This window comes from Physeter macrocephalus, chromosome 7 (genome assembly GCF_002837175.3).
Source record: "Physeter macrocephalus isolate SW-GA chromosome 7, ASM283717v5, whole genome shotgun sequence".
Classification (NCBI taxonomy): domain Eukaryota; kingdom Metazoa; phylum Chordata; class Mammalia; order Artiodactyla; family Physeteridae; genus Physeter; species Physeter macrocephalus.
The window spans coordinates 91,991,614-92,004,568 of NC_041220.1; the positions used below are offsets into that span (position 1 = coordinate 91,991,614).

Genomic DNA, 12,955 nt, shown 5'->3' on the forward strand with positions numbered 1-12,955 from the left:
TACACAGCTTAAAAAAAGGACAAAGGGCTCTGTGTACTGACCTGGAATAATCTCTAAAATACATTGTTCAGTGAAAAAATAAAAATGAAAGAGCAGAACAATAAATATATTTTTATCCAAGAAAGAGGAGAATGGATTTTTTTTTGTATTTGCATTAAAAAAAAAACTCTGGAGGTATATATAAGAAACTAATAAAAGTTTTTCCACGTGGCATGGGGGTTAGGGGATGGAGTGGATGGAGACAGAGCTGGAAGCAAGACATCTAACTGTAGACCTTTTCACATTGTTTTGGTTTTTTATACAATGTGCATTTTTTACCTATTTAGAAAGTAAAATAGGAATAGGTGGACAAGGTGCCATCAGAGCATATGTGAACAGCAAGGAGGGACCAAGATAGGCATCAAGTGAGAAGTCAGACAAAGACAAAAAGAGCCAGGGAGCACAGAGGGCAGATGGCAGCAGAAGGGAAGAACACAGCATGTCAGGCAGGCCGCCAGGAGCCCGGCAGCCTCAAGAGCGATGGGCCAGGGTGACATGGACGGGACAGAGCAGCCACCAGTGGTTGGGTCGGAGAAGCCAGGCAACCGGGGGTCATCCCAGGAGAGAGGATGGGCTGTGAGGCAGAAACCCAACCCTGGGCAGGTGCTCCCGGCTGGAAGGAAGACAGAAAGGTGAAGAAATGGGCACTCTGACATCAACCAATGGCGCCAAGAGGGAACACTTAGAAATCAGCTTTCTACAAAGGCAACTAACATGGAAAAGAAATGCTTTATTTCCTGCTATTTCTTTTTCTGGAATCTCAGGCTTGAAGGGCACTAAGAAGATGATGGTCTCTTCTTTTTTTTTACGTGGAACCACAAAGTTATTATCTCTGAGAGCTGTGAATTGATTAAATTTTTCATGACCTTCGAAAGATTTGAACATTCCAACTGCCCTCATGAGGTATTACCCAGCACTCAGGGGACACAAAGCAATGCTTCTGCAGTAGAAGCTCTCTCGTAATAGAACTCTGCTCAGTCAACTCACCAACTCACCTCACGGCTCATCCGTACAACACGCTGGATGCTTGCCAGCTGGAGGTTCCTCTCTGGAGGCTTCTTCTCATTTTATTTTTTATTTGAAAAACATGTCTTTTTATTTTTTGGCTGCACCGTATGGCTTGTGGGTTCTTAGTTCCTCGACCAGGGATCGAACCCAGGCCCCTTGCAGTGGCAACATGGAGTCTTAACCACTGGACCGACAGGGAATTCCCTGTCTTCTCATTTTTAGATGGAGATAAAAATAGTACCTATCTACAGGGTTGTTGGGAAAATTTATTTAATATTTAAACAAAGCATTTAGAAGAGTGCCTGGCACATAGTAGGCACCATAGCTGTTAACTACAGCTATTATTACTAACCTAGTCCAACTTGCACTTTTGCTGCCATTTTTTTAAATTAAATTTATTTATTTATTTTTGGCTGCGTTGGGTATTTGTTGCAGCATGCGGACTTCTCATCGTGGTGGCTTCTCTTGTTGCTGAGCATGGGCTCTAGGCACGTGGGCTTCAGTAGTTGTGGCACATGGGCTTAGTTGCTGTGTGGCATGTGGGAGCTTCCTGGACCAGGGATCGAACCTGTGTCCCCTGAATTGGCAGGTGGATTCTTAACCACTGCGCCACCAGAGAAGTCCCTGCTGCCATTTTTTGAGTTGCATGCTTACGGAAGATGTGTTTGTTCCCAAACCTGTCAGTTGCCAACTGTATGGTCATTGTAACCATACAATGTAATTCAATCTTATGTGATCCAATAAAATAGGGATGGAGAAGAAAGAGATGTTCATTCTTTAAAAATTAAGTTGAAGATTTTCGGTAGACTCAGTAAAGAATGGTTACTAAAAAAATTATTGTGGAATTAGGACAGCTGGAAAAGGCTGGAAAAAGAAACTGAAGAAATCTAGATGGATTTTGGGCTCTGATAGTTTCACAAGTGTCTTTGTTTTCTTTTCATTTGGGAGAAACAGAAATTGGGTACCATTTATGCAAGAAAGATCACAGGGAACTCCAATCAGTAGACCCATACTCAAAGGCAAGGCTCTAGCTAGAAAGATTGGCAAATTAATGTACATTTCCATATTTTAAATTAAAATAAAATATTTACACACTTTTTTTATGGATCTTTGCTTTAACTGAATTCTCAACTAATCAATAAATTACTTGGTCCCTATGGTATTAGATTGCAATTTTTTATTGTCATTATAATACAACTAACAGATCTCTCCAGCTCGGTCTCCCTCCACATCGGTGCCTCCACATTTTTCTCCTCTAAAATTCTCAGTGGCTGCACCAAGACTGCAAGAGATTCCTTGCACTGTGCGTTGTTTGATGGTCATCACTTTTGCTGACATAAGAGCTGAGCTAGACAGTTCAAAAGCCCAAGCCGGTCCCTTCCGCAAGCCTCAGACAAGCTGGCAAACTATCTTTACCCTTATCTGGATGTGGGAGAGTGCCCTGGTTTATTACTGTGGAGGACCCAGCAGCGGGGAAGGATTGCCTGCCTCTGTCTTTAACTAGGCCTCACTCAGAATTAGGGAACAGTTTTGGCTCATGGGTTCTTTTTTTTGGCCACACCACATGGCAGGGACATGTGGGATCTTAGTTCCCTGAACAGGGACCAAACCCGGGCCCCCTGCAGTGGAAGCGCGGAGTCTTAACCACTGGACTGCCAGGAAAGTCCCTGCTCATGGGTTCTTTAGCAGGGGAATTTAAAGCCTCACAATGGCTGTCCCTCCCACCCCTTAAAGTAATTCTCATCTTAAGTGTCACTTCCTCAGGGCCTGGTCTAAATTCTGGCCCCTTTGGGATCCTCTCAAGCCAACCTATTTATTTCCTTCCCTGCATTCACCACAATCTGTAATTTTAAATTTATTTGTGAATGTATTTGTTTAAGATCTGTCTTCCCCCCACTAGATTTTTTAGTTCCATGAAGGCAGGGATGGCTGTATTCTTGTTTTTCGTCATTTTATTCCCAGAGTCCAGCACTGTGTCAGGCATGTGGTAAATGTGTTGGGTGAATGAATATATACTGGATGGATGGATGGATGGATGGACAGATGAATGAATTCGACACTAGACAAGTCTGCAGTTGTTGCTGCAGCCTTTCATGTGGTGCAGCACTGAACTTCTGAGCACTTAATTACTGATCTTCGTACACCACTTTTGTGGGAGAACAGCTATCACTACGTTTACTTTACAAGAACAAATAAAAAAGAGGATTAAGAGGCTTTCCTTGGAACACCTATAACCATCTACAATATTTGATGTTTAGTTTACTACCTTGGCCCATTCTGAAATCTCTCTGGTGAATGAGATTCCTAATAGCTAACCAAAGGAATCCCAGGTGGGCCCAACGTTAATTCTTCAGTTGTTCTGTTGATGGAGGGGGTCCCAGTAGTAGAGGAAGGGCAGCTGAGACAGTGGTAAGGGGAAGTCTTGGGCCTGGGGGCTGCTCGTATTACCAGGTAAGGAATCATTTCAAAGCTTTCACCAGGATGTTGAATTGGTATGTACCTGAAAATCAGCCCTGAATTCTGTAATCTTACATGATCATACTGATTCCGTCTTTACTTAAAATTTTGTAATTTTGTTCATCGTGGATTCTTTACGTTAATCTTGACTTTTAAAAATACTCTACTAAATGTTATTTATCATGACTATCGTTATGAGCTGAACTGTGTCCCCCCCAAAATTCATATGTTTAAGTCTGAACCCCCAGTACCTCAGAATGTGACCTTCTTTGGATATAGGGTCATTGCAGACAAAATTAGCTAAGATGAGATCATACTGGAATAGGGTGGGCCCCTAATCCAATATGACTGGTATCCTTGTAAAAAGGGGAAATTTGGACAAAGACAGACACTCACACAGGGAAAATGCCACGTGAAGTTTGACATTATGCTGTCCCAAGCCAAGGAACTATTAGAAGCTGGAGAGAAGCTTAGAGCAGATCTTTCCCTAGAGCCTTCAGAGGGAGCATAGTTCTGCTGACACCTTGCTCTCGGACCTCTAGCCTCTAGAACTGCAAGGCAATACACTTCTGTTGTTTAAGTCACTCAGTCTGTGGTACTGTGTTCCAGCAGCCTTGGCAAACTAATATAATTACTAAGGTTTGTTGGTGTCTCCTTACATCTTATGAGGGAAGTGCCTCTCCTGCCTCACCCTAGTCCCAGCCCTGGATCTTACTGTGATTCACTCCGATCGTGTCAGCATCTACACTTCTGGGATTTAAGAGGAAAGGAAGACCTTACATAAAAAATGAAAAAAAGCTTATGAAAGTCAATTGGTTGTCAAAAGTGTCTGAGGTTGCATGTGGGTGTCAGGGGAGAAAGGGCAGGTATTATTTTAGACCTCACATCCTGAAATGCAAACCCTTAATTTCTGGGGCAGAACAGGGCACTCGAAGAGATTTCTAAAGGGGCCACACATCAGCTGTTTCTCCAAAGCAAACTCCCAGGCCTTTCCTATTCTCAAACTCTTCACAGACGATCCCATGGCCGCTGGTTATATAACAAAACACATATCTGTTGAATTCTTCCTCACTGGTCTAAATCCAGTGCACTTAAGACTTCTGCTCTGTTCTAAGGCCTCAGCCTCTATGCTTCAATATAGCTATCAAGTCACCCCCTGACTTTCTCTTTGCAGGCTAAGGAATAACACTGCTTTAGCCTTTCACTATAACTCTAATCCTTTAACCCAGTCATGAAAATAAGAATTGTTCTATGTGCCCAGAGCCTAAAAGAAATTGTTTGACTTAAACGTAAACAGAAATGGTGGGGAAAAAAAAAAAGTAGAGTGTATGTCCCCTATTCTGCTTTCATCACCCTTCTTTGCTTTCCTTTCTTTAATAATTGGTTTCCAAGAAACTTTGGATTGTGTGGAGACTGAATGAATGGAGCCTGTTTGAAGAGATGGTTTTTGGCTGAGCGTAGTGAAATGACTAAAGGATGAAGGAATGAACCTCCCCCACATCCCCCAGCCAAAGTGCCCAACAGTCCCGAGACATTTTTTTAATACTTTTTTGTTTTTGGCCTCACCGTGCAGCATGCGGGGTCTTAGTCCCCCAACCAGGAATTGATCCCGTGCCCCCTGCACTGGATGTGTGGAGTCCTAACCACTGAACTGCCAGGGAAGTCCCCTGATATATTTTTTTAAATTATACATATGAAGCTGCTAATTTTTGTTTCTGTTCTTTACTTATTCTTAAGCATTTGAATTTACACATATACATATACATTATATATATTGATATATATATAAAATCTAGCTATGATGAGATATCCTGAGTTCCTAAAGAAGAGCTCATGCCCCATGTTTCTGACACTATATGACTCACTCTTAAACAGGGATGTAGAAGCAAATTAAAAATATTTGACAAATGAGGAAAAAGACCCAATTCTCAGTTTCTGTAACTCTTGTAGAGAATCGTTATATAAGATTAAAAAGTTACCCCAATATCAATAGTTGCATACGTTTCAAATTTACATTATAAACATAAATATGAAGGCTGTCTGCTTTTATGTTTTATACTAGGCCAAACTTACCAACCCCTCTCAATAAGCAACATTAATATTTTTATTTTTCCGAATCCTTTGTAGACGATAATTTTCAAAGAAAACAATTATAAAGCGTCATGAAAGGAAGAATTTACAGTGAGATCTGGAGAGAGAACTAGTTTCTCTTGCTTGGAAAAAAAAAAGGTTGTGGGGAAAACATGGAGAGTTTTTGTACATTTAAAAAAGAAAAAAAATAGTACAAAGATTAGCTACAGGGCAGACTAGCCACAGTCCGTTCTTGAAAAAACTGAATCAGACAGGGTGGGAATAACTTCAGGGTTGTGGGCTAACATATGAAGGTTCCTTAACCCTCATCCAGCAAATTTTGAATCAAAAGAAAAATCACACTTACCTAATGGTCTGATTATGGTAGTCTTTCAAATCCTGTCCAGTGCTGGTGGTTACTACTATCTATGTTGGGAGAGATACACAAGGATCAGTTATGCCTCAAGACCCCACATCATAAATACAGTCCTGGATATGAGTTACTCGTAAAATAGGCTTCATAGTCTTTCACCTGATCAGTTTCTGCAAAAAATAAAAGGAGCAGTTTACTAGCCCTGTGTATATTTCGAGACTTAAGACACTTAATTTCTCCAAATGACTTTTTTAAAAATTAATTAATTTATTTATTTATTTATTTTGGGCTGAATTGGGTCTTCATTGCTGAGTGGGCTTTATCTAGTTGCAGCGAGCAGTGGTTTCTCTTGTTGTGGAGCACAGGCTCTAGGCGTGCGGGCTTCAGTAGTTGTGGCACGGGGGCTCAGTAGTTGTGGCACGTGGGCTCTAGAGCGCAGGCTCAGTAGTTGTGGCGCACGGGCTTAGTTGCTCCGCGGCATGTGGGATCTTCCCGGACCAGGGCTCGAACCCGTGTCCCCAGCATTGGCAGGAGGATTCTTAACCACTGCATCACAGGGGAAGTCCTGACTTTTTTTTAAAGAAGTATTTCGGTCATTTTATTTTTATTTATTTATTTTAAAAAGTTTTTTTGGCCACACTGTACGGCATGTGGAATCTTAGTTCCCGACCAGGGATCGAACCCATGCCCCCTGCAGTGGAAGCTCCGAGTCTTAACCACTGATCCACCAGGAAAGCCCCTCCAAATGACTTAATGTGATAAAAATATCTATAATGCAGTTTCCCCCAGTGAGTTGTAGACACTTCCACACTACCAGCCAAAGGTTCATTTGGTGTATTCGTGCTTGAAAGCTTGTTGCAATAAAAAGACAAGGAAATGTGTAAGATACTACAAGGAGTTCTTGGAATTTGACTCTGATTCCAGGAGAGCCTTAGGGGGAAAAACAAGACAGGGGATGAATGTTCTTCATGCACTGTGGCTTCCCAACCTCTCTCCCTCAGCACTGAGAATTGTCGCTGTCATTTCAATGGTGACAATGTTTTCGTCGCGAATGTTGTTAGCTGTCGTGTATTCTTCTCGTGTCTGGGACTACAACATAAGCCCCTGGGGTTAAGGGGCTCCCTTTATTCCCCCCAGTGCTAGCGCAGAGCAAGTGTTCAGGAAACACATTCTGGCTTAACTAGATTGTCAAAGATGTGGCTCCAACACCATGTCGATGAAAGAAAAGCTAACCCATAAAATCCAACCCAATTCAGCCATATAGAGCATGTTGGTTCAGAGAAGAAATTACTCAGACCAGTTGTTTCTCTAAACCAACCATTTACTTTAAGCCAATGTGTCCATTTAGTCAAAGCAATGAATATAGTAGTCTCACCACAGAGCTGGATTTTGTGTAGAAAAACAATAAGTACTATTTTGGAACCTCTGTGATCAGAGAGACCAGATGGGATGGAAAGACGAAAGGGCAAATGGCAAAAGTTTACTAAAAAAAATCTACTTCTTTTTTCTTTCCACTGCATCTGGTCTTCCTAATTCTTCTCTCCTGTTTTACCTGATCATGTACCCTGCCATTAACTTCATCTCTTTAATTAAAGAACTACTTTGATTTACTCTTCTGCTCCGAAAGCTTCGATGACGGCTGTGCTGCCTTGCAGCTAGAAATTTAAATTCCATGATATTCAAGATTCTCCAAATTCTAGCCCTAAAGACATTTTTTTCTTCTATTAGCGTTCTATAGGCAGCAAATTTCTACTCCAAACTGGTTTATCTGCCAACCTCCAATGACACGCTAAAGTACCCCCTCCTTGCTTCTCCATTTAAACTCTGCCCATCCATAGGAAGCTTCTTTATGAAACCTCCCCTGAGCACCCCAGGGTGAAGGGCTGTCTCTCTTCTGTGAATCAACAGGAATCATTTGGCAATTAAGCTCACCTTATGACACCCCTTCACCTGCTTAATGTGACTTCCATAAATAGTCTGTAAGCTCCTTCAGCATAGTGCCTTGCATACAGCTGGTGCAAAATAAGATCTGTGATTTGCTGTCATGATTCGATACCTAAGTGACACATGGTACTGAGCTGACCTTAAGAGAAAGCAGCAACCAAGCTATGCCACCATAATCCTCACGCAGATGAGAAGCTAAAACATGGACCACAGCAATGTCACCTAACAGCATTAAGGAAACAAATGTACAAAAACTGCCAGCTAACATCTTACAGACTCTCCTCAGGAAAGCTACAAGGACTGACTTGATTTCTTTTCTCTTCAGAAAAAGGAAATGTGATACACCTAACCACCAATGGAAGTCTGTGTATTATCTAATACACAAGACAAGCAAAATGTCTTTTCCAGTTTTGTTACCGGAAACTTACAAATCAATAAGAATAGCTGATGAGAAAATAAAGTAACCAGAAAAAAGTAGCATACTGACATCGTATATATGAAGAAATGGAATTATCTTCAATTATAGCAATGTCACTATGTCACTAATTAACAATGATCACAGAACATGTGTCATACCAGAGAGTTTTTTATTATACACAATGCATTAGTGACTGCAGGAATCTTCCTCCAAGAGTTACCATCAGAAGGCAAGCTGACAAACATCCACACTGCTGGTGCCATAATCCATAAAATCTGTGTTATGAAAGCTTGAAACTATTATGTGCAGTGTTTTATCGTACAAAGTAGTTAAAGAACCTCCATCGCACCAGAATTATCACTTAGGTCTGTTGGTTGTTATTTGTCAGTTTAATGCCAAGCATAAGCAATTGTTTCAACTGCCCAAAACAGTCAAACCATTTCTTGGCTGAACTAACCAATAAATTTCCTGTAAAAAAGTTGTAGATTTGATAACACTATATAAATATGGCAAAGGCTCTCTTAACATTTATCTCCCCAAAGCCTATCTCGCTAGGAGAAAAGGCTTCAATTGCTCAGATAATTGTGGTTATGTAGCTGGCTATGTTATTTACTCATTTACAATATAGTCGAAAGAAGCACTTTAAAAGTTAATTAAATGGGATAGAATTCTTATGATTTAAATTTCCAACTATAAAAATTTGATTTAAAAAGTGTTATGGTTGTAAAAGTTTATCAGATACCACAAATTTGTTTTTGCAGATTTCCTACCTCCCTGACTTTACAGCAATGCTTAAAGTTAAGTGATGATGCTGATATGAATCACGGCGGAGCGAGCTTTCAGTACCTGGCCACCATTAAAAGAGATATCCAGGCGAAACCACTCCTTCAAGGGTATGGTGAATTTTGTTTTTACAGCAAGGTCTTCTCCTTTGACAAGATGCATTTGAATATGCAAGTGGCCTAAAAGGAAAATGAAAGCTTGTGAAAATGACAGAAAATACTTAGGAGTGAATGAAGTGGCTATATCTTTTCGACGACTGTCCTACAAAGCTAGAAGACTAGATCACATTCCTTCTTCCTTTAAATAAAAGCAAAGCAAAGCAAAACAAACAAAACACATATGTGCATTCATCTGTATATGTTTGTTTTAAGCTTCCAGAAAAAATGTTTAACTTGAATCCCATATTTGGAAACCATCATTCTCATTGAATTGCCACATTGACAACATTCCTTATTCTAGACAGACGTATCTGCCAGTAGACAGAGCATAAGAAAACTACACTATCGTTCTAAAGGTTCTGTTTCATACTTACCCTCTTCAGTAAGAAATACAGAAGGCGTGCCGTACATCTCATTAGAATCAACAAAATACAGAATCCCACAGAGATTGGCCTTGCAATAATGGAGTAAATAAAGCCACAGTGAAACAGTAAACCTATAAGAGTGAGGAGAAAAAAAAATTCTGCAGATTGATATCATCCAAGAGCAGGTAATTACAGTTAACAATGACGGAGTAAATTGCTTTCTTTCCAATGAAGGGATGAATTTGCCTTCGTGTTCATCATGGGAGATCAGCTTGCAAAGCTTGATTTTTGAGACAAAGGAGGTAGTTATAGTAACTGCAAAAGACAGGAGTTAAGCGTCGCTGTACAAAACTAGCAGACATTGTACCTCGCACCAAAAACTCTTCCTGTGCCTTTCTGAGCTTCGCACAGGCCCACCATTTGAATCCTTGATTAAGGCTTATAAAGCCAGACACAGAATAAAAATCTGGATTTTAATAAGAGGTGACTTGATAAGAAGCTGTTCTAATTTCAATGATTTAAAAAAAAACATAATTAGGGCTTTTTGAGCAATTTTGTTTCTTTCAAAGATAAAAGCCCTAAGGCAGAAAAATGCCATAATTTGCAAATGGCATCACTATATGCTAATCAGGACACACAGATACAATTTTAATGCCCATATTAGGTTATTCAGTATCACAGTTCTGGCTGACCAATGTGGAACAACTACTCTAATTGTTCCATTTCTGGACTAGGGCTATTTTAGTTGAAAAAATATTGTCCATCTGTGATTTGTGGAGTGAGGATAAAATAACAGTGGTCAACTTAACTAGGACACATTTAGCCAAGCTATGTGATCCACCAATCATTCAGCAAATATTTGCTGTTAGAACACTTGCTCGATGCCACACATTGTGCTAGTGACCAGCAGTTCAAAGATAAGCTGGGAGTGATGCATTTTGCATGTGAAACATGAATCAAGGTCAAAACCTGTACAGAGAATGCTCTCCATTACCCCAGTAACCAATTCACAGTTTGGGTTAAAGTGGCAGCGGCCCCAGGTTCTTTGGGGACTCATCCCAATAAGACCTTTAGAATATTCTGAGCTTTATAAACTGGCCTTCAAATCGGTGGTAAGATATGCAAACAGATGGTACCACACAGCTCCCTCCTGACCCACCCAGCTGAGCAAGCTCATGAAGATAAGTTATTACAAGGAAGCTTAGCAAGAACATACGCTTAGTAAAGTGACTCAAGATCTTTCTACAGCCAGCAGCATGGGAAGAATTAAATCACTCTGCTAAATCCATCCAGTCTGAGGTGAACCACGAACAATTTTCAGCATCTTCAATTCAGCAGAAGGAAAAAAATATATCTGGGTTTTGCTGAAATCAGTGGAGGAGATCAGAAGTTGTGAGATTTCAAGCAGCTCATCCAATCTTCCAAGACAGAAAAGGCAAAGTGAAGGCTGCAATCTGGCAGGGCTGTGGCTGGCTGCACCTGACACCTTGCAAAGCCTCAGGCTCCAACACCTGACTCGCCTACTTGGGTCATTCCCAGGACCAACATACAAGGTCAAGCGAGGATTGATTGCTAAGTGCAAGAATAATTTCAGAATGCTTTGAGATTCTCAGGTCCACAAATTCTGCCTAAGCTATGTAGATCTCATCATTTTTTCCAAAGCACATTACAAAGGTAGGTCTTCCTAACTGGCTCCACTAGCCTGCTCTGGTCCTCAGATAAAAAGAGTACTACCGCCCCACCGGCCCCCATCACCGGCCTCTTCTTACACTGGGTAATCTATCCGCTGGCGTCGGGTGGCCTCTAGCTCTCGATTCCGAAATCTTGGGAACTTCTTCACAATGCCTGTGTTTTCTCCACTGGAGGCAAAGAGAAAGCCCAGGAGGGTGACCACATCTGTAAACAGCAAGATGGCTGCCTTTTAATTATTTCCAGAAAAACACTGCTTCCAACATCACATTCTTCCTGGAACCCACTGCCTAGCTCCCATCAAACATTTACATGAAGAGTCTGAAAATATTAGCAAACATTTACTGCACACTGAATAGATGCCAGCCACCTGAGAAGCACATTACAGAGCTATCTCGATTTGTGTTCACAGCAACCCTATAAAGGAGATTCTTTCTTAGTCCCATTCTACAGATGAAAAGCCCGAGGTATAGAGAGGTAAAATAACTTGCCTAAGGTAACAGAGCTAATAAGTAGTAGAGCGAAATTTCAAGTTTCCAGCTCGGGGTCTATGTGCTTAACCATTTTACATCCTGCCCTTCTAATGCTAAGAAAAGCATTTTGAATTTATGTAATAATAATAACAGTTAACACTTCAGTAGCACTCACTATGGTCCACACTACTGTGTAAAAATATATGTATATATATTTATATATAAATTCATTTAATCCTCATTATTATCCCCCGTCTATAGATGAGGAAATAAACGCACAGCTGCCAAAATACTAACATTTATTTAACACTTAGAATATGCCAGGCAACATGCTAAGCACATTTCAGGAATAATCTTGCTTAATTTCACAATTTATGAGATAGATTCTATTATTGTCCCCCTTTAAACTGAGCCTTAGAGAAGGTTGAATAATAAGAGGTGGAGCTGGGATTCAAACTCGAGCAGTCTGGTTTCAGAATCTATGCACTTAAAATTGCACAGTTTTTTTTTTTTTTTCATCCGTGCAGACTTTCCACATAACCTCAACATGTTACCCTATGCAAATATTACTAACCATACTCCTTAAAACTAGGGAGGCTTCCACTTTATTTTGCAAATGTGTGAGAATTCTGTGGTTCTAGAAAAGAGGAGCATCCATAACAAATCTGAAAGGGAAAACGGAGTTATTTCATCTATATTTAATACCTACCAGGCTAATATGGATTTTTTTATTTCCAATACCCCACCCCCCTTCAAAGAAAAAAATTCACCAAATACAACCTAGAAATAAAGATCACTTTTCTCTTTCTTAAAATGTTCCTTGGTTTAAATATCCATAATTAAATGGTGAAAATAATCTATTTTCCTGGGCTTCTTAGAGTTGACTTCTGTGCAAGCTACCGAATGACAATATTGGAAGAAATTACAGGAGCCTCAGCCTGGGATATTGGACACCCCAGCTCTCATTCCTCAGTGGAGAAAAATGTTTTATTATATAAAGAGCTACCTCTGGTTCATTACAACTTGGAAATCATAAGAGCAATGTTTTCATAGTCTCAGAGATGCATTTGGAAATCCAAAAGGGTGGAGTTATCAATTCCAACAAAAATACTTCAAACCTTATTTCTTTGCAATTTGAGCTCAATTTGCGCACACCGGACTTGCTGGTTAGTTACGGG

At 40.4% G+C, this 12,955-nt stretch overlaps 1 protein-coding gene across 2 annotated transcripts in view; it reads right to left on the reverse strand.

The window, feature by feature from the left end:
* SEL1L3 (SEL1L family member 3) overlaps positions 1–12,955 on the reverse strand; it is a 99,353-nt gene that overhangs the window by 65,177 nt on the left and 21,221 nt on the right. For both annotated transcript variants that reach the window (XM_024119451.3, XM_028492083.2), the window contains exons 3-6: positions 11,385–11,511; positions 9,625–9,746; positions 9,156–9,271; positions 5,942–6,000 (exon numbers count right to left, since the gene is read on the reverse strand). In XM_024119451.3, the coding sequence (XP_023975219.1) occupies positions 5,942–6,000; positions 9,156–9,271; positions 9,625–9,746; positions 11,385–11,511 (424 nt within the window). The remainder of the gene's footprint in view (positions 1–5,941; positions 6,001–9,155; positions 9,272–9,624; positions 9,747–11,384; positions 11,512–12,955) is intronic.